General features: G+C 40.0%; 1 protein-coding gene across 2 annotated transcripts in view; it reads right to left on the reverse strand.

Annotated features, from left to right (window-relative positions):
- akap6 (A kinase (PRKA) anchor protein 6) overlaps positions 1 to 19,880 on the reverse strand; it is a 243,609-nt gene that overhangs the window by 34,074 nt on the left and 189,655 nt on the right. For both annotated transcript variants that reach the window (XM_044373900.1, XM_044373901.1), the window contains one exon: positions 14,426 to 14,716. In XM_044373900.1, the coding sequence (XP_044229835.1) occupies positions 14,426 to 14,716 (291 nt within the window). The remainder of the gene's footprint in view (positions 1 to 14,425; positions 14,717 to 19,880) is intronic.

Raw genomic sequence — 19,880 nt, forward strand, 5'->3', positions numbered from 1 at the left:
ACAGCTGATTTTCTGCAAAACGATGACTTTTAGGAGATTTAGATGATAATACTTCAGTACTTTTACTTAAGTAAGGTCAGAGACAGTAACGGAGTAATTTTACATTGTGATATTGCTACTTTTACACAAGTAAAGGATCTGAATACTTCTTTCCATCCCTTCTCCTCAGCGTCGTAACTCGGTAAAACCAGACACAATTAGCGCTAATTAGTGTCTTAGATTATAACTTCAGATTTTTCCTAAAAAAACAGGAGCTTCCTCTTTTATTCCTGTCAGGTTACATCTCTGTAAAGACTCTGAACAGACAGCTGTAGTAATAATTTCCTTGTGAGTGAAAGTAGTGAAAACTGCCTTTAGAGTTTGAAGGTTTAAAGGAAAATTCTTTTAAAATACCAGCTGTTTGATTAAAGGAAGCATTTGTTTAAAAAAAAAAAAAAAAAAAAAAAAAAAAGCTCAGCGGCCTTCATGCGAGACAGGAAATGGATTCCTGCTGACATCATCAGGCGTTATTGATTATTGTAAGTTATTAGCTGAAGTCCTTCTGCGCGTGGTGACATTTTAGGGATGAAAGCTTTACTCTTAAAATATTCAGCAGCAGTAAACAAATGAAGGATATATGAAGTCTTTGTGAGTGGAAGCATTTACTGTTCTCACTAATGCAGCCGAGCGAACACACACGCCGCCACCGTCGCCGCGGCGACTTAAAACGCTGCTATCAATAAAATCCAATCTCCTTCTGTCCCTCTGCATTTCTCTGTATATTCGTCTTTTTTAAGCTCTTTCTCTCATCCGTCTTTTTCTCGCTTTCTTTTCCTTGCGTCTCATTTTACAAGCTCCTCTCTCCTTTTATTCCTTACTAGTCTCTCCATCTCTCTCTCTTCTTGTTCTCTCCTGACCGCTCTCTCCATCTTCCTCTCTCTCTCTCTACTATCTTCCCCATCACCATCTTTCACTGTGTCTTTATCCCTGAGTCTGTCTCACTGTCTCCCTGCTGTTTTAGCAGATTAAAGTGTGTTTTTTTCCTCCTGTTTCTATCTCTCTACTGTAGGGGCTCATGGTTGAAATAAAGGTTAGACTGTGAGTAGGACAAACATTTGGATATTATAACAAATTCATATTTATCTCCTCCACCCCCTGTGAAGAAACTTAATGCTTTTGTTTGTTTGTTGCGACAGCGCGGGCAGATCGAGTAGCTAATGACGGACTGATGACCTCGTGCGCTGATGACTTTAAGACAAATTCATGTCGTTGGAGAAAAGATGCAGCGCAGACAAAACAGCAGCAATTGTCAACAAATCTACAATGAACTGATCTACTTTGTACTGAGCTTCTTTTAAAAACGTACAATGTAGAACAAAGTCTAGATCAGTTCATCGTTGGTTTGATTTTTCAGCAATAACAAAAATATAGAAAATCGCCTGCCAAATCCTTTAAAGTAATAACCTCACAGATAGCCTATAAAGCAGAGGTCCGGACCCAGAAGATGTCCCATACGGACCCCCGGACCTACAGCCTGGACAGAGGGTTATGATTTAAAACGCTTCTATTTTAATTGGAGCAGCTTTTCTAGTCTTTATGGTAGACGAGGTGAAGGTCGGGGGGGGGGGAAAGACGAGTGAGACGGAGAAAGGGAGGGAAAGTCAAGCTTTTCCTCCCTTTATGTTATTTTTTTTTAATTTAAGCACTTTATTTAAACATTTTATTTATTGTATCTTATTTTCAAATGTTTTATTTAGTAGATGAGATTATTATTATTATTATTACATTAAACATATCAGAGGTCATACATATCTGTTCAGTTCTATGTTACATGACATGCAGATGTTGATGCGACTACGAGGCTACTTAAATATATATCACACTAAACAGTTATAGACGTTATGATCTTCCAGACCTTTGCTTCAAGAAATTCTCTCTAACTGGAGCTCTTTCAGTTTTACTTGCTATAAAGTTATGTAATAATTATTCAGCTCTTATTGATGAGGGTTTGGGAGCCGCTGACCAGCTGCAGAGACACTTGTTGTGACCTCAGAGACTAATTCTACTTTTAAACCTCCTATGAAGGCATTTCATTGATAACGAACCCCACAGCTCTACACACCTGACGCTCAGTGTCACATAATAATATCAAAAGACAAAAAAACACCGGCTTTCTAAAATTGTTTTGGCGGTGAGTGTTTGGGTTTTTAAAAATGAAAACTGCATTTGATGCCACAACACAAATATTACACACAACAAAGTTATCGTTCAGGTGATGTTTTCTTAATGCAGAGAGATTCACTGGTTCTAATGCAGGTTCACGCTAAACGTTCACTGTAAGCTGCATCATGCAGGACGAAAAACTAAAGTAGAGTTGAAATAAATATCAGATCAGAACGTTTAGTGAAGTCTTTATTTACTCTTTTCCTCCCTCTGTCTCTCCATCTCCTTTGGTTTGATTCTCCCTGCTGTTTTTGCAAAATAAAAAATTTTCCTCTCTCTTTCCATCTCTCTCTCTCTCTCCTGTCCTCCTCTCTGACCGCTCTCTCTCTCTCTCTCTCTCTCTCTCTCTGCCGCTCCGTCTCTCTGCTTCCTCTCATTTTTCGGAGCTTTCTTCTCTTTCTTTCTCTCCGTCTCTGTTTCTGTGTTTTGATTCTCTCTGTGTCTCCGCTCCTTTAGCAGATGAAAGAGCTGAGTGTTTTCTTCTCCTCCCGACCAGATGAAGATGAAAGTCTGATCTGTTTGTTGACGCCGTCGCCGTGGCAACGTCTTCACCTGTTTGCTCGCCTTCAACCTCTAACGAGCGTCTCTTAACGAGAAAACACCTCTTCAAAACACCGACGAGCACATGCGAGAAACACACACACAGATGGGTATAATCAAAAAAAAAACCATACACACACACACACACACACACACACACACACACACACACACACACACACTCAGCAGCCGGTGTTCTTGGCAGGTAGTCAGTTGATCTTTAATCCTCATCATGCAGCAGGTATTGATATCAGAGCCTCGCTGTCACCTTCTATTAGCTGCCTGACAGATGCTGAGGGGGGGGCGGGTTCATACACTATGGGGAGTGAGGTGTAGTTTGTGGACTATAGAGCGTATGAAAGTGATGTCACTGTACACAGACGCCATAATGTTAAGACGGTTAGAGAGGCAGACATGCAACACTACGTTCATATGATCGTTGTGTAATTCAGACAGAATTTAGAGCTCAGTTTGATGGATTTCTGATGTCTAAAAGAGCAGAAACACTGACACATCATCATCTTTTTAAACTGATGTGTTGAACTTGTTAGCAAACAGTTGCTTATTTCCACATCCAGCAGTTATGGAGCAACATTATCATCCATCTGGAGTCATGTTTCTGTCCACCTGGTGAATGTAAGTCCAATATTCACTCTCTTTTAGCTTCTGTTTTTGCTCTCTACCAACTCCTGAGAGGAAATATCTGGCTCTTTAGCTGCTAAATGCTCCGCTATGTTCACCAGCTAGCTTACTAGCTAACTGTGTCTGTTTGGTGCTGAAGCAGGAAGTGTACTGTAGCTTTTTAGAGATTAGAGTGAACCAGAACAGTAAAAGTTGCAGCCAGACAGATAAATAATGAGCTGAAACTCACTATAAAGCCCAGTAAAGTAGAGAGGAGCTGGGTGATAATGATAATTTTACCTTGGCAGTCGTGTGTAGGTTTAATGCCAGTGTTTTATCCCAGCAACGAAATGACACGCAATGGCCATGAAGTGTCAGGGCTTGATTATCCCACTTGGGGGCCCTGGGGCAAAAATGGACAGTGTGCCCCTATGGAGATCCCTGAGGGTCTGGGGCAGTTGCCAAATGTTCCTACTTGATAATCCGGCCTCGTACGTAGATGTCATTTTGTGTCAGGTATGTCACATTTTCCAATAAATCCACAGAACAGGTTGTTTTTGGACTACTCAGTGACTCTGTGTATCTTAATTCCCTCTTATTCTCTTTATGTGTCTTCAGTCTACTTTTTTGATGTGGAAATAAGGTGTAAATATATATGAACAGGATGGAGTTAAGGGTTACAAATGGTATGTGACCTAAGGAACAGGTACTGTATATCCTCTAATAGAGGAGGCTTTTATTGGAAGCAGGCTTATATTAGTGAGAGCCTTTATCTCTAATTCCCTCTGTTTGATAAGTATATTTGCTCATATTTTAGTACGAAGCGTCTTTGTTTTCTGATCTGCTTCTGTTTGCATTTTTGAATTTTTGTTACTGCATTACTGGTAATTACGGTAATTAATCTGCACCAGAGACTTACTAACTTGAATGGGGGTAAAATAATTTAGTTGTGCGGCTCTTCTAAACTTTCCAAATGTTACTGGATTGAATGCTGGATTGTAGCGTACTTGTTCTTATTTGTCACCAGGAAGTTGTACTTTATTGGCAAACAAACTAGTAAACTGAGGTTATGTTTCTGATAGAGATGCACCATATTATCGGCCAATAAAAGCTCTAAAATGAAATATCGGCATCTGCGAATTCTGCCGATTATGAGAGGCTGATATGTCGCCTTCTCCTCCGCCGCCTGACTGCGCTTCCCTCGACGGACTGTTTCACCCTGACGGTCCCGGTGTTTCCTCCGCAGGCTGCACTTCACTCAGCCGCCCGTCAGACGTTAACCTGAATAACAAACCGGGGCTCGGTGCTCCGGTTGGATCCACACGGAGAGTCGAGACTAACGTTAGCTGGGAGGCTAGCTGGCTGTGCTTCCCTGCGGTCACGCTGCGGCTAACGCTCCGCGAGCCTGCTGTGTTCGGCTGCACAGATAGGAAACACTTCGACTGACAGGATGTACCACTCTGTACAAAAAAAATCATCTTTTTTGGTTTATAACGGTGGTTGGCGCCACCTTCTGGTCCGGAGTGTGAACCAGAGATTAAATCCTGCACATTAATCCTGTCTGTCTAATAAACTCAATGAAAACTCTACTGCTGCTCCCACTTGGCAGCTTCATTAAAGTTTTAATGCTGAGCTCCTGAACTCCAGTCTTCCTCAGTTCTTCCTTCATATATTGTCTTTATTGATCATATTTAGTATAATCTATGCTTGCATGTATAACAGTCTCCTCAGCCAGCTGGAGAAAAATATGCGAATATATCGGCATCGAGTTGGACATATCGGCAGAAAATCCAATATGGTGCATCCCTGGTTTCTGAATTTGTTTGACTTCATACATATGTTGTTATACTGGTTTCTGGAGGTAACCAGTACAACAGGCAACAGGAGGTTGGCGGGGTCACAAGTCATGAATGGTAGAGGAAGAGAAGGCTCAGGCTATAAACTGTGGGGGGGGTCAAATCTTACAAACTGCAGGAGGAAAGAGGGCTGAAAATAGAAATGACTGAAGGAGGGTGGGGGGGGGGGGGGGGGGGGGGGGGGGGGGGGGTGTGTGTGTGTGTGGGGGGGTGCGTGTTACAAATGATGAGGAAGGCCGGAGGGCAAAGAGCATGATTGGACGGGTTTGGGGGGGGGGGGTGAGGGGGCCGTGGGTAACAAACAGTGGGGGAGGACAGGTTCATCTACTGTCAACAGCAGGGGAGAGAGGGAGCAGCTGAACAGATAACAAGAAAGGACGACAGATAGAGACAAAAAAAAACACGAGCAGATAAATGGAACCGGGAAGAAAAAGTCAAGAAAAAAAGAAAGAATGAGACAAAAAGATAAACAGAAGAGAAACAAACACACAAAAAATAGAGACAGATATTCAGATAGAGAGACAGAGGAGGTCAGTTTGTTGATCTTTACTTCAGAAGGACGAGCTAAATGCTCACACTGATATTCACCCAATCTATGCTCACATCTCCGTGTGTGTGTGTGTGTGTGTGTGTGTGTGTGTGTGTGTGTGTGTGTGTGTGTGTCACGAGAGGTCGCCTCCTAACAGTGTGTGTTCGTCTGGCCAGAAAGGAACAGAGACTTTGAACATGAACTGTTTCCATTTTCCATCCAAGGCAGAAATACAGAAAAGAAAAGAAAAGACAGAAAGAAGGAAAGAAATCATGACCTCCAGTTTTTTTTTTTAAGGTCACAAACGACACAAATAAAGTAACTTATGTTGTTTTGATTACCACATAGTTTTTATAACACTGAAGGAAATCTTGTAAACATGATGATAACTGGTTGTTTTTTAGAGAAATACATGAATGTCTCGACTACACTTCTGTTATTTTACAGCCTTTTATTGAATAGTTGTAGTTGGCAGATTCTTGCAGGGACATCAGACATTATTGAAGGATGTTATTCTTTGATGTGTTATATTATCAATCCATCTATAATGTTGTCATCCTGTTCATTCATGCTTTATTTCTACTGCATGTTTGTCCTTTTTAGAAGAGGTATCTCTCCCCTGTTGCTCTTCCTGAGCTTTCCTCCGTTTTTTTCCCTGTTAAAGGTTTTTATTTATGTAGTTTTTCCTTATTAAAACCGAGTGTCTAAGGATTGAGGATGTCACATGATGCTGCACAGATTGTGAAGACCCCCTGAGGCAAATTTGTGATATTGGACGATATAAATAAAAATGGACTTGACTTGATTCTGTGACGATATATGTTGACGCAACATTACAGGCCTTTTTTTAAATCAAAAGAGTAAAGCCGTTGTATTTATCATTTGGCAAGAGAGCAAAAAGCGTTCAAGGTCAAACTTTTCTGAACAGTCAAAACTCGGCTGTAAACAACACTCGTTAGCTTATCGCTATGACACAGCTAGTTGAACAAATGACAGATAAAATCTTCTTCCTCTGAATCGTCACTTTCAACTCCTGCTGTCGAGGAGAATTCAAATCATTTTTAGCAATTTATTCCTTGCTTTTTAAGTTTTTTACTTCCTGTTTTTGTGATGTATGATGAGTATGATGATGATATTGAAGACAATTTGATATGATTTGAAGAAAAGTTACTTTTATGCATTTCTGAGTTCCAGGAGTTCTTTAACTCGACTTTTTAATCCTTCTGACTTGAGTTCAAAATCTCAAATATGGCAGAAAATATAGTAGCATCCGAGCTAGCTGCCACATGTTAAAGATGTGCATGTTTTCGGTGTGAATCTGGTGATACTCAGCTGTCTGCGGCGATAACACAGGAGTTCAGCTGATTAAATAAAGTGAGAAGATACACGAAAACCACCGACAGGCATCATTTAACCTTTGTGAGTGATTCATTTTCAGTCTGCATAACTGTATATGCATGTGAGCGTGTGTGTTTGTGTCTGCACCTGTGTGTGTGTGTGTGTGTGTGTATGTGTGTGTGTGTCAGTCTCAGTCTATTAATTCTCGGTGTGTCCGGCCCCGAGAGCGTCTCCACCACAATAGAGAGTCATCGGAGGCCCGGGGCCTGCTGGAGGAACGTCTGGGCGACACCGTATCTTAAAGGAGTGCTAATTCAATTAAGAGGCAGGTTACAGACAGACAGGTGGAGGAGGAGGAGGAGGAGGAGGAGGAGGAGGAGGGGGGGTAGAGAGAGGCGTTAAAAAAAAAAAGAAGAAGAAGAAGGTCCAATGAGATGACAGGACAGACTCCGTCTGGTTATTTGTATGTGATGGAAGGAAGAAAGACAGAAATGAAAGAGGGAGAGATATCGGCCGGCTATAAAGATTCTTATTTCAACTCAACCCTGCAGACATAAAGGTGGTTCCAACCCTTCCACGTCTCCTGGCGATGTGCTGCTTTAATTACTAAAATCTGGCTGTCAAACACGTTTCAAGGTCCATCTTTATTACGGAGTCAAACATGGAAGTAACTTAAGGGATATATTGCTAGTTTGCAGTCCAAGAGGGCGTTATTAGATGCTCTTAGAGGACTTCTCAGCCTCTAATGGGGATAATTATTATTATGGACGCTGCACAAAAAAAGCAGCAATCACTACAAAACATCATTTCTGTAATGCTCATACAGGAAAAAGACTTCCTGTTTGTGTCGTTGTCAGTCTTGTGTACATGTGAACGTATCTCAGCATCTGATCACTTTTGGACTGGTCGCTGTAGCTGAAGTATAAAGATGTTTCATATTCTGAGTTTGATGCCTGACAACTACCTTGTGTTTCAATAAACATTCTCCTGCATAATTAAAATCTTAGATATTAGTATAATTACCACAAAGAAAAGGAAGATCGTCAGCCTCTAATCTGCATTTTACCAGGAAAATCACCAGTCAATACACAGCTGTACAATCTCAATCTTTACTCTACACACGTTTTGTCATTAATGGGATATCAAACTGGTCTGTTTTTCAAAACCCTGTTTTCTTTCTAGTGTTGTGATTGTAAAGGTCAGTTCACCCAAATTCCAAAAAAAAAAAAAAGCATATTTTCTCATTCATCCCTACAGTCGTATCCAGCCGTGCAGGATTTCTGCCGTCAACCCTCTGAAATGCAGGTGAATGGAACTTAGTTTGAGCTGCTCAGAGCACTGAAATACTACATTTAAACATTCAACAACAATATTTCTTTCCAGACGAAGGGTCCACTTGAATCTGGATAATAAACAGAAGACATGGTTTAGAGTTTTCATTGGGACGTTATCTTCTTTAGAAAGTACGTCCAATGGTTTAAGGCTCTTTTTGGCCTTAAATTATACTTCTGAGTTCATAACCTGACGTCCTCAGACAGGAAGCTGCTGGCTGTTCCCACGTACAAATATAAAACTAGAGTGAATTGTGCTTTGCTGTCAACCAGCGTCAGCGGGGATAGGATTACTATCAGCAGAGGTCTCCTCCTCTCCAGAACAAACGGACCCGGAGATTACAGGTAAAAACACTGAATGAAGCTGTTTCACCTAAAAAAAATCAGTGTTTCTCTGACGATGTTCGGCGACCACCGGACGTCCGGTACGGGCTGTTAGCCGAGCTGCTGCTAACACTTGTTTGGTTTATTTCTCTTATAACTTTAGATCCAGACGTTCGGCCGGTTTCTTCCTCTCCACAAACAAACGTACACGCAGATTAAAATCATTAAAATACTAATTAAAGCTGTTTCACCTAAATCAATATTTCTCCGACGATGTTTGGTGACCACCAGACTTCCTGGAGGGGCTGTTAGCCGAGCTGCTGCTAACGTTTGTCCAGTTTATTTCTCTGATAACTTAAGATCCAGACGTCCAATGACTAAAATCCTTCTTCCAGCTAAAAGATAAAGTTAAAAACCACCTAAATTTATCATGAAAATGTGGCTTAAAACTGAATAAAAGTCCATTTATAACAGTTTGTGTGGAACAACCACAACGCCGATGTATTATCTTGTATGTGTGTAAGTTACTCTTTGGTAGACGCCATTGTAGCGGACAAACACAGCGCCGCCGTATGCATCTGGTGCGTGTTTACTCTTTGGTAGAGGAGGTATGACGCCATCGACAGGCGACCAAATGAAACGGTCCGTTACTTTGATTAAATTACAGATTTCTCTGAGTTTGAAACTTGTTGGAAACATTTGGGATAATGTAAGTACACAACTCAACAACATATATAACATAGGTCTAGTTGTTTTTACACATTTTAATGTGAATCACTTCTTAAAACTCATCTTATCGATTAGTCTACAAATAATTTGTCTTGTCTTATGTCTGTATTCTTATATCTTTGTTTTTGTTGTTTGCTTTGTGTAAAGTTTCGTACAAATAGACTTAAAAAATTCTGACGATGAGCTGAGAGTTCAATATTACAACCAGCAGACATCTCAAAACCCGAACAAATAAAACTGAGATTTGCGGAGGTGTGTGAGAATATATGTTTTGTATTTTGGGTGAACTGACCCTTTACAACACTTTAATACAGATGTTTATATGTGTGCATGTTTAAGTGAGTGCTGGTCTTAATGCGGCTGTGTGTCTTTTTGAAATGTCTCCATTGAAACGTGTGTGTGTGTGTGTGTGTGTACGAGCTTTTATAAATGAATGTGTGCATGTGTGTGTGTGTGTGTGTTCCCCGGCGACCTCTGCCGACCCCCCCTCCCCCCCGCTGTTCTCTCATACAGCCGTACAGTAATAAGCTGCGGCGTAGAAATCGAACCCATTTACGAGTCCAAAACGCCAAAAAAAAAAAAAAAAAAAACAGACAAATGATCGCTAAAATGGAGTCGGCTTCTCTTAAAATGGAGCGCCCCTCTCTCCATTTAGCCTCTCTCGCTCTCTCTCTCTCCATACAAATGACTGCTATCAATATTTCCAATCTTCATTTCTGCAGAAGCTCAGGGCCTCTTTCTGCCAGAAATCAATGGCTTCCCACTGAGAGCTGTGACAAGGATCAGAAGTAAGAGCGGCTTCTGGGCTGTAGAGTATACACCCGCAGCCCCCCCCCCCCCGCGGTCCACACAGGGGCCCCACCCCAACCTGTCAACAACTACTATGATAAGAATTAAAGAAGAAAAAAAAGTTTTTATTTATTTTAGAAAAATGACAATTACAGAGGGTGCACATTATGATAGTGACTGTCATTTCAGAGCCAACATTGGCATAAAAATAAAAATTAAAGAATCTTTGTTGGTCCATAGATGTCTTTGTTATATATACGTCAGAGACTTTTGGTCCAGTTGATATATTAGTATGCATGTTGTGTGTGTTTACTCTTTGGTAGAGGAGGTATGACGCCATCGACAGGCGACCGAATGAAACGGTCCGTTACTTTGATTAAATGACAGATTTCTCTGGGTTTGAACATTGTTGGAAACATTTGGGATAATGTAAGTACACAACTCAACAACATATATAACATAGTTGTTTTTACACATTTTAATGTGGAATAATTACATATTATAGCTTTAACAGGCAGGCTGGATGTTTATATAGTTATATAGTTATAGTTTACTGACTGTGTTGGCAAGATCAACAATTAATTGTGTTTTAAGCACAGACTGTATAAAAATATGGACGTAGTTACCGTGACGTCACCCGTCGCCATCTTGGCAGTGCGTGACGCTGCCTAACTCCCAGCCAATCAAAAATTGGGCAAAGAGGCGGGGCCGAACAGCTGAAACAAGCCACCTAGCGGCTGGTGGACCTGTCACTCAAAGCAGCCATGTCCTTCATTATGCAGAACTTTACAGCTTAATAAAATTTAAACGGGTGAGTTATAAAAAAATTCACCCTCCGTACAGTTGTCATGAAAGAGGAAATTAGCTACAGAGACCAAAACCGTTGTTTGTACCAGGCTATAAACATGTTTATTTCTGCTGTAAAGTTGATATTTTAACATGGGGGTCTATGGGGATTGACTCGCTTTTGGAGCCTCTAGTGGCCGTTCAAGGAACTGCAGTTTTTCCACATTGGCTTCACTTTACAGCCCATGGAGGTTGCTGCTTGGTTTTAAGTTATTTCGTGTTGCTCGGACAGTTTCAGCTTCATTTTAATGATGAAATCCTGTAATCTGGAACAATACGTAAGCACCCTGGACAGCTCCTACAATCATGGCCGTCGCAGGATCAGCACCTCGACAGCGATCGTGACGCTTGATAGTTTGTTGAGTTAAAAAAGCTCCAACATTTTAAAATTTACTATAACTCCATAATATGTGTCCTGTGTTCTAGAGTGGTTAAATTTCATTGTTGTGCGTTTGAAATGAGATTTATCCTCACTATAGCACTCTGTGCTGCAGGAGAGGAGCCGCTCAGCGTTGACGGCGGGGAGCCTCGTGTGTTTACGTTACGGTGCTGAGCGGCTCGACTGGCTCTCTTCAGATAAAAGTCTCGTTTCAACACAGTTTCATCATTTAGGCAGCCTGTGTGTGTGTGTGTGTGTGTGTGTGTGTGTGTGTGTGTGTGTGTGTGTGTGACCATGCACTGATGCTGATATTTGTTCAAAACGGACAGATTTGCAACTGTACTCTGTTATAAATAAATCTCTGAATGTTTGATGACATCTTTAAACCGACATTTCCAAACACATAAACGTATTGAACAAATGTGATTCATTTTATGAGGGTTTTTTTTGTGGTTTTGAGCACTTTTTGTAGAGATTTTTGTAATATTTTATCTTACTGGAAGCTAAACAATAAAATATCGTGAGTGAAAACATATGAAAGTTTCAGCTCCCTCTTGCAATCACACTCCTACGTCTAAAAACCAAACACTACAACCACAATATTACAACTATTAGTTATGGAAACAAACATAATATCGTATCAATCTAACATAAAACAAATATAAATGTGTAAATATGACGTCTCATATGTCAAACATGTCATTCTGTGCTGTGACCACAGTGACCCAGCAACTAACTGAATAACAGACTTTTGAGATGCTGCTAAAGATGAATATTTCAAACATGAAGAAGCAGGTTAAAAGAGGACTGAAGAAGAAGAGAACAAAACTGAAAATGATCCAGACCAGGAGTTAAGTTCCCTTAATGCATCTAAACCCATTTGAGGTCCAACAGATTATCCTCATTTTCAAAACCGTCACTTTTCAAGGACGTCCTCACTTCATAAAAAATACGGTCAATATCAAAAATGTCCAAACCTTCGATAAATGTCCTCACTTTCCAAAAATATTCTCACTAATCAGGTCTAAACTCAGACTGATTCTTCTAATAATTACAAGCTCAACAATGTTTGAAATGTCCTCACTCTCTTAAAAAGAAACTCCTCATTTACCAAAAAAATGTCCATATCCAGATTTTTTAAGATGTCATCACTTTCCAAAAATGACCTCACTCTCCAACAATTGTCCTTAATTACCAAAAAATGATCCTTAAGCTCTTAAAATGTCCTTATTTGCAAAGCAAAAGATTCATCGGGTCCAAACTGAAGATGGTCCTCAGAAGGTATGAAGAACAAGTACACACACACACACACACACAAACACACACACACAAACACACACTACAGTTTTTTTTTACAAATGGACCTTGGAGGTTTTAACAACTTGTAAACAAAAGATGTTTACAAAATGCATGTTCACATAAATAAAAAAAGAAAAGTGTGTTTTCTTCATCAATAAAATCATATTAATCAGTTTTGTGTGTATTTGTGAAAGTTAGAAGTGTGTGTTTTCATGTGTGTGTGTGTGTAACTACAGTCTCCTTTATGCATTAATTCATGTCATGAATGTATGTGAGACTCATTTGCATACCTCTATGTAATTGTGTGTTCATTTGTCAGCACATACATACATACATGAATTAATAAACTTATGTGTGCATCCATTTATAGTTTGGTGAGTATACTGGTGTATGTGTGTGTATTTTAGCGTGTTTGTGTGTTTCTGGTTGTCAGTCACACGGCAGGGCTAGGCTAATCAGCGCAGCTAGCTGTTCGCTGTGTGATGTAGGCTGATTAATATCCTGTTAGCGTCCCGTGGCTTTTAAGGCTAACTGCTGTTTCCTCTATACATCCATCGCTTCAAAAACAGCCCTGCTTTCATCTGGCCTCATTAAGACGATGTACGACTATACTTAGCAACAACACACACACACACACACTAACACACACTCACACTCACACACACACACACACAGAGTGAAGATGTTTTTCTAAAAAGCTTAGTGTTGATTGGCTAAAGCTTTGTCACATATTTAGCAGCAGCCAAAGTTAGTGAAGAAAAGTTAATGCTGGTTTATAACACATCAATTATTTACTGTAACTTCCCCTTCGCCTCACTTTATTTCACTTTACCTGTGATAACATGTGTCTCAATACATCCTGTTGTCATTTACTGTACATATACTGTATTAATACTTCCATTTCAATGTATATACAGCACATTTTCAATCTTAAATTCCTTTACATGAGGTTAAAACTCTACCACATGAAGGTCTAGTGACTGAAAATACATAACAGACAGAAGCAATTAAAGTTCCTGTTTCTTCTCAATTAACAAAATAATATTTGTAATTGTAATAATCAAGTGCATGAACTTACAGCGTTTTACTGTGTGGTCCATCCTCTGTTATCCACTAACCTTTGTTTTAAAACTTACTTCTTAAGTTCTTTAGAGTCCTACTGGGCTCAGTCCTACTTGAGGACTAAAGCTTAGCGGATTAATGGAAATGTGATTTGGGAATTCTCTCGGAGGACTTACTCTGAAAGTCTGTTGGGAAGGTGAATTTGTAGTTTTTTGGAGGTTCAACTTGAGGTTGTATTTTACCATAAATGTTCTGTAAATTATATTCCTATAGACTGTATGGTGAGTTTCCATCCAGATGTTTTAATTCAGATTTTCAAGTGGAGACAAGTGGAAAATTTGCACAAAAAAAGAAAAGAAAACCCCAAAAAAACACTCGACTGAGGTGGAAAAGATGAAAACTAGCAAATAAATGCATGAAATGTGACATCAGATCTGTGATGTTCCTCAAATTAAATACATGAAACAAACTGAAATGTCATATTTCCATCACTGGCAATAAACATTTTACAGTTGCACTCAAATCTAAACCTTCTTCACATCATTCTCTGTTAAAACGTAGCGATGACTGCTCTTCCTACCTTGAAGCTCTGCAGCTGTGCCGAGGCGTCTTTGCCCTGTCTGAGGCAGGAGTTGAAGATGAGGAGCTCGGTGTCTCTCAGCCACGCTTTCAGCTCCTTGATACGAGCCTCCAGCTGCTCCAGGAGCGAGTTGGTCAGCGGCGAGAGGGCGGAGCGAGGGTTTTCCGCCGCCGCCGCGTCTCGGCCGCCGACCAGCAGAGAGTTCATGTTGGCCGAAGAAGAAGAAGAGGAGAAGGAGGAGGACTGGTTCTGCTGGGACGAACCACGTCCTGAATGCTCCGAGAGGATTTTCTGAAAGAAGGCAGAAGAAAAGAGGCCACGAAGAAGAGTTAATGTGAGGGGACTCTTTGTTGTGTCAATATTTCATCATGCAAAGCAGCATGTCAATCAATACATACATGGCCATTAATCATTTACCTTCAGAAATGTGCGGATCAATAAAAGGGGATGTCATGTATTCATTCCTAAACCGCCGGAGGCGTCAGATCTGAAGCTGAGTGTGATGTCATTTATGTCAGTGTTGCTGTTGAAGATGTAATAATCATCACAATCTCCTTACATCTGGTTTATAGTCCAGTGAGAGTTTATCAGAAGACATAATGTGTATAATATCATATTTCCTGTTTCTTATATCTTATAGTGTTTCTTGTGTGAAGGTGACATTATTATTTGATTATATTTTAAGTAGCAGAACAGGTTAAACCAGTGGTTCCTGACTGGGTCCAGATTTTCCAGTCCAGTTCCAGTCCACACATCGACCCACTTTACATCCACTCAGTATCTCAGTATATTTTTATCCATCCATTCAACCAGTCAGTGGATTCAAACCAAGCAGCAACCTCCAGGGCTTTAAAATTAAGCCAATGAGGAAGTGCCAAAAGCTGCAGTTCCTTGAACGACCACTTGAGGCTCCAAAAGCGAGTCAATCCCCATAGACCCCCATAGACCCCCATAGACCCCCATAGACCCTCATGTTAAAATACCCAACTTTACAGCAGAATTTCCTCTTTCATGACAACTGTATGGGGGATAAAGTTCGCCGTTTTCTGCATCTCGCATGAACAAAATACTGCAATTGAAATCCAGTTTTCAAACAATAGATAACAAGTGCGACAATATTTCATTTTGTCACACTTTGACTGACATCATGTGACTCTTTTACTTTATATTTTGCTGTAAAATCCTCTAATTTCATAGTCATGTGTTTGTCAGTTTACAAACCTACATGTTTAACAGTTTTTTCTAACAATGATGATTGTAGATACAGTTAAATATCTCTGGTGATGGAAAGTGAAGAAAAATGCCAATAATCTGCTTTTTAATGTTGGTGATGAAATTATATCCTGATACCAGTTGCTACTGGTTTTTGTAGTTGGAGTTATGATGCTGTTGTTTGACAGATTATTTGATCTATAAACACTTTTATTCTATTTTATTTTTTGATAAGTTCAGTGTAGGATATGTGCTGTATGATGACAGGATATAATATTACATTCTGTATACTGTGATAGAATATTTCATCCATATTGTTACAGAGTTATTCATGTCAACAGTGTTGATAATGCTGTTATTGTAACTACGAATTAGCTTGATGTTGCTAATGCTGTTGTTGCCGCGGCGCCGGAGTCTGTTATTATTGTGTTAACGAGGACGCTGTTGTTGTTGATGAACAAAGCTTCCAGAAATGTAACCGGTGGTGGTGGTGTTTTTTTTTTGTTTTGTTTTTGTTTTTTTTTTTGCAGGTGCAAAACAGATCAGCTGCTAATTCGGAGCTTCTAGCAGCTTCACCTACGGAGCCGATATTCACACCCAAAACAAAACATCATTTAGACACAATAGAAACTGAAAGAGTGTTTGGTGAAGAGCAATCACTGTTTCAAATAGGAACAACTGAGAACAACAAGAGTCTGACTCAGAGAGAGAGAGAGAGAGAGAGAGTGTGTGTGTGTGTGTGTGTGTGTGTGTGTATAATAAGCTCTGCAGAGTAATTTTCCAACCCCTGTTGATCACACAGTAAGACACAGCGAGCCGCTGAGAGAGACTATATTCCCCACTTGGATTTAGACAAGTGTGTGTGTGTGTGTGTGTGTTTACTGTGTAGTTTTTTTTCACTGAAAAGAAAAGTGTTCATCAATATAGAAAAAATAAACTTGTGATTTTCTTTGGCTTAAAAGAAGTTCGGAGGTAGAGTAGCTGTTATTAACGAGAGGCAACGCTGCAACATGTGAGGGTCAGAAGATGAAATAGAACAAATATGAACTGCAGTTTGTGTTGAATTTGCCAGGATGAGAGGCTTAAATCACATAAATCACATCTTAATGCATAAGTAGCACATAAATACAGGATGTGTCTATTTTAAGTTTAATGTTTTGTCATGAACTTGAGTTTATGAAGCACATTTTGAAACTGTTTCCTCTGATTAAAGTAGTGTTAAAAAGTCAAAGTGATAAGTAGCTCCATTTCCTCGGCTCGACACTAAACTGTTAGTGTTGGGGGGGAGGGGGGGGGGGGGATGTTAATACAATTGTTAAACTTTCCAAGTATTGATTTGATCATAACTCATGCATGAAAGGGTTAGGGTTGGAGGTGTTTCCTGCTCACCAAAACGTCTTAATTCTCAATAAAAGATCTTTCTTCATTTCTGTTTAATCTCTCTGTGATGAACTGAAGCTTTTGTGAAAGTCGAGTAAGGAAGACGTTTTGTAATTTTCATGCTCCGACCTTCATTGGTTCATTTTTCTCTCCCATGTTCACGGTTTTCATTTGCCAACGTAAGTCGTCTTTCTTCGGCTGGCGTTTTCTTCTTCTCATCTCAGATCGGTTCTTATTCATTTCGAGGGCCTTGACAGCTTGTATTAAGAAGTTTTTGTTGCTTTGACAGACATATGAAACCGTTCATACACTCCATCTCTCATTCTGGCTTCATGCTGTATTGTTTTGCAGTGTTTTAAGAGATCAGACGGCTCTTATCTCGCAGCTCTCGTTACCACTTTAACAAGCGGACATAACAGGAGAAACTTTAAACACAGATCCACTCCTGAACGAGCCCCGGCATGGGTCCCCGATGCTAATTTGCATATGTATGTGTTTGTACAAAAGGTATTGAGTCGTTGGTATAGCAGCGACTCTCCCTCCTGAGTGGAAACGCTACTTTAGCTGAACTCTGGCAGGTAAAACCAGCCCATTAGACGATGAAGAGGGGGCGATAATAGGACCCCTGACCGGTGAAATGTGCAGTTAGCGTCGTGTTCGGGTAGAAAACGGCAGCGATTATGAGTCCGCGGTTTAGTTCAGCGGAGAGAGAAACAGAGAAGGAAAGGAGAGAGGGGAAGATGTATGAGGAGGACAAAGAAACGTTTCAAGAAACGAACGAGTGTGTCCGGTTTCCTACGGAGCCGAGCAGCACGACGCTCCACTGATGTGCAGACACATAACTGGCTCATCAAAGCTTAACATCTCTCATCAGTTCAGTTCTCCATCTTTCTTTGATTCTGTAGTTTTCAGAGTCCCAGGAGACGTGTTTGAGCTCTGTGCATCGTGTGTTTGTGTAATTGCTTGTATGTTTATGCTGTTTATGTGTCGTCCGATGGCTGAATGTGTTTCTTAATGTGCTTTTCTTATATTTATACACTTTTTTAAAAACTTTTCAGCTGATTTTAAACTTGAGGAACCGATCGATGCTTCTCGATACCTCGCAACTTTTATTTTTATTCCTTTTGTTTTCTGTTAACTTATTAAATAAAGCGAGCTAAATGTAACTTTCCCACAATATATATCTGAGGAAACATTTGTCAGAAGCCGCCATCGTCCTGCTGGAAAAACACGCTGAGTTGTTTTGAATTTATTAAAGTGATAAAAAAATCTGTGGAAACGGAGAAATAAACACAAATGTTACCGAGGAACATTTTCACACACATGTAAATGGAATATTAATGCCGACAACATTAGCGGAGAGATTTTTTTACTGCTGTTAGCTTGAGGAACTTTTAAAAAAAAACTGAACATAAAACTGCAGGAAGGTCATTGTGGTCACACACAGTGACCAAAGAGGAAGAAAACATCGTTAGTCAGCCAATTACAGGCTTATCTCAGTTAAGTTACTACAAGAGTATCATATTATAAAAGATAATAAAAATCTGATGAATAATTCAACAGTTGTCTGTTGTAAAAGTTTGTATACAGAGACACATTTAGAGAGATCTACTGTATCTCCAGGGCAGCCGTGAGATATTAAAGTTGAAGTTTAAAAGATGAGAAAATATGCAAATTTTATAATTTGCTCGATACAAAAAAAAAGTGACCTCATTCTTCCCGACAACACGTATTTTCTTTGTCACTTTAACCCCAAAATTTGCTGTCAAATCTAAATCATTTCATCAAGGCTACAAATTTATATGTATTTAAGCTCTCTCTCTCTCTCTCTCTCTCTCTCTCTCTCTCTCTCTCTCTCTCTCTCTCTGGAAAAAAAAATAATGACAAAGCAATAAATAAAGGAAGAAAACAAAGAAGAGATGGATGAAGAGAGAGATGGAAAAAGACGTGATGTGTAAAGACAGACTGAGAGACGGGAACAAAGGAGAGAAAAAAAGATTCAGAGAGAGAGAAAATGAAAAAGAGAAAATAAGCAAATAAGAGAGATAAAGAGAGGAGGAGAGCAAATGAAACAAAGAGAGAGAGAGAGAGAGAGATGTTGTTTTAGGGGACTCAATTAACCAGAGTCTGTGTTTTTCCCCTGCAGGTTGAAGTGGTGACTGGGTCCTGACTCCTGCGTTTTAGAGAGTAGATGGGAAAAGGACGGATGAAAAAGATATTTTAAAGTGTTAATTTCACCCGACAGACGAGAAAGAACGTCTCTCCGTTTTCCTCTCTGTGTTTTTGTCTGTTATTGTCTTTACTAAGGACACGTGTTTCATGTTTTAACTTCTATACAGATTTATGATTAATCCACATTAATCTGGAATTGAATGTTCTTCTTCAAGGGTAGATTTTTAAGACGAGAAAGAAGGAATTATACATTTTACACGTTTGGAAGATCAACCTGATAAGTTAAAGATTGATAATAAGAATGTTTTTCTATATTTGTCTTGAGACAGGAGACAGGAGACACTCACTCTTTGACCTTGAACGACTGCATAAAAAACGACAAGCCGCTGCCAAAAAATCCACAACAACGAAAGACAAAAGCTAATTTACAACCTCTTTATTTTCTTCGTCGTTTGGGTTGCACGCGCGTGTGCGTGTGTGTGTGTGTGTGCGTGTGTGTGTGTGTGTGTCCGCTCTGTCATAAATTCTTCATAAGGCCAGGACAGTTCAGAGGCGAGGCACAAGACATCAATTCCAGTTAATTCCCAATTTGTGTCAGAGCAGCAGATGCCGACGCCAGCTCTGATAGGCCTGTTAATATGCTACTGAGACGCCATGTTGGAGGAGGGGGCGGAGGGGGGGGTGGGGGAGG

The sequence above is a fragment of the Thunnus albacares genome, chromosome 15, assembly GCF_914725855.1.
Source record: "Thunnus albacares chromosome 15, fThuAlb1.1, whole genome shotgun sequence".
NCBI classification, from domain to species: domain Eukaryota; kingdom Metazoa; phylum Chordata; class Actinopteri; order Scombriformes; family Scombridae; genus Thunnus; species Thunnus albacares.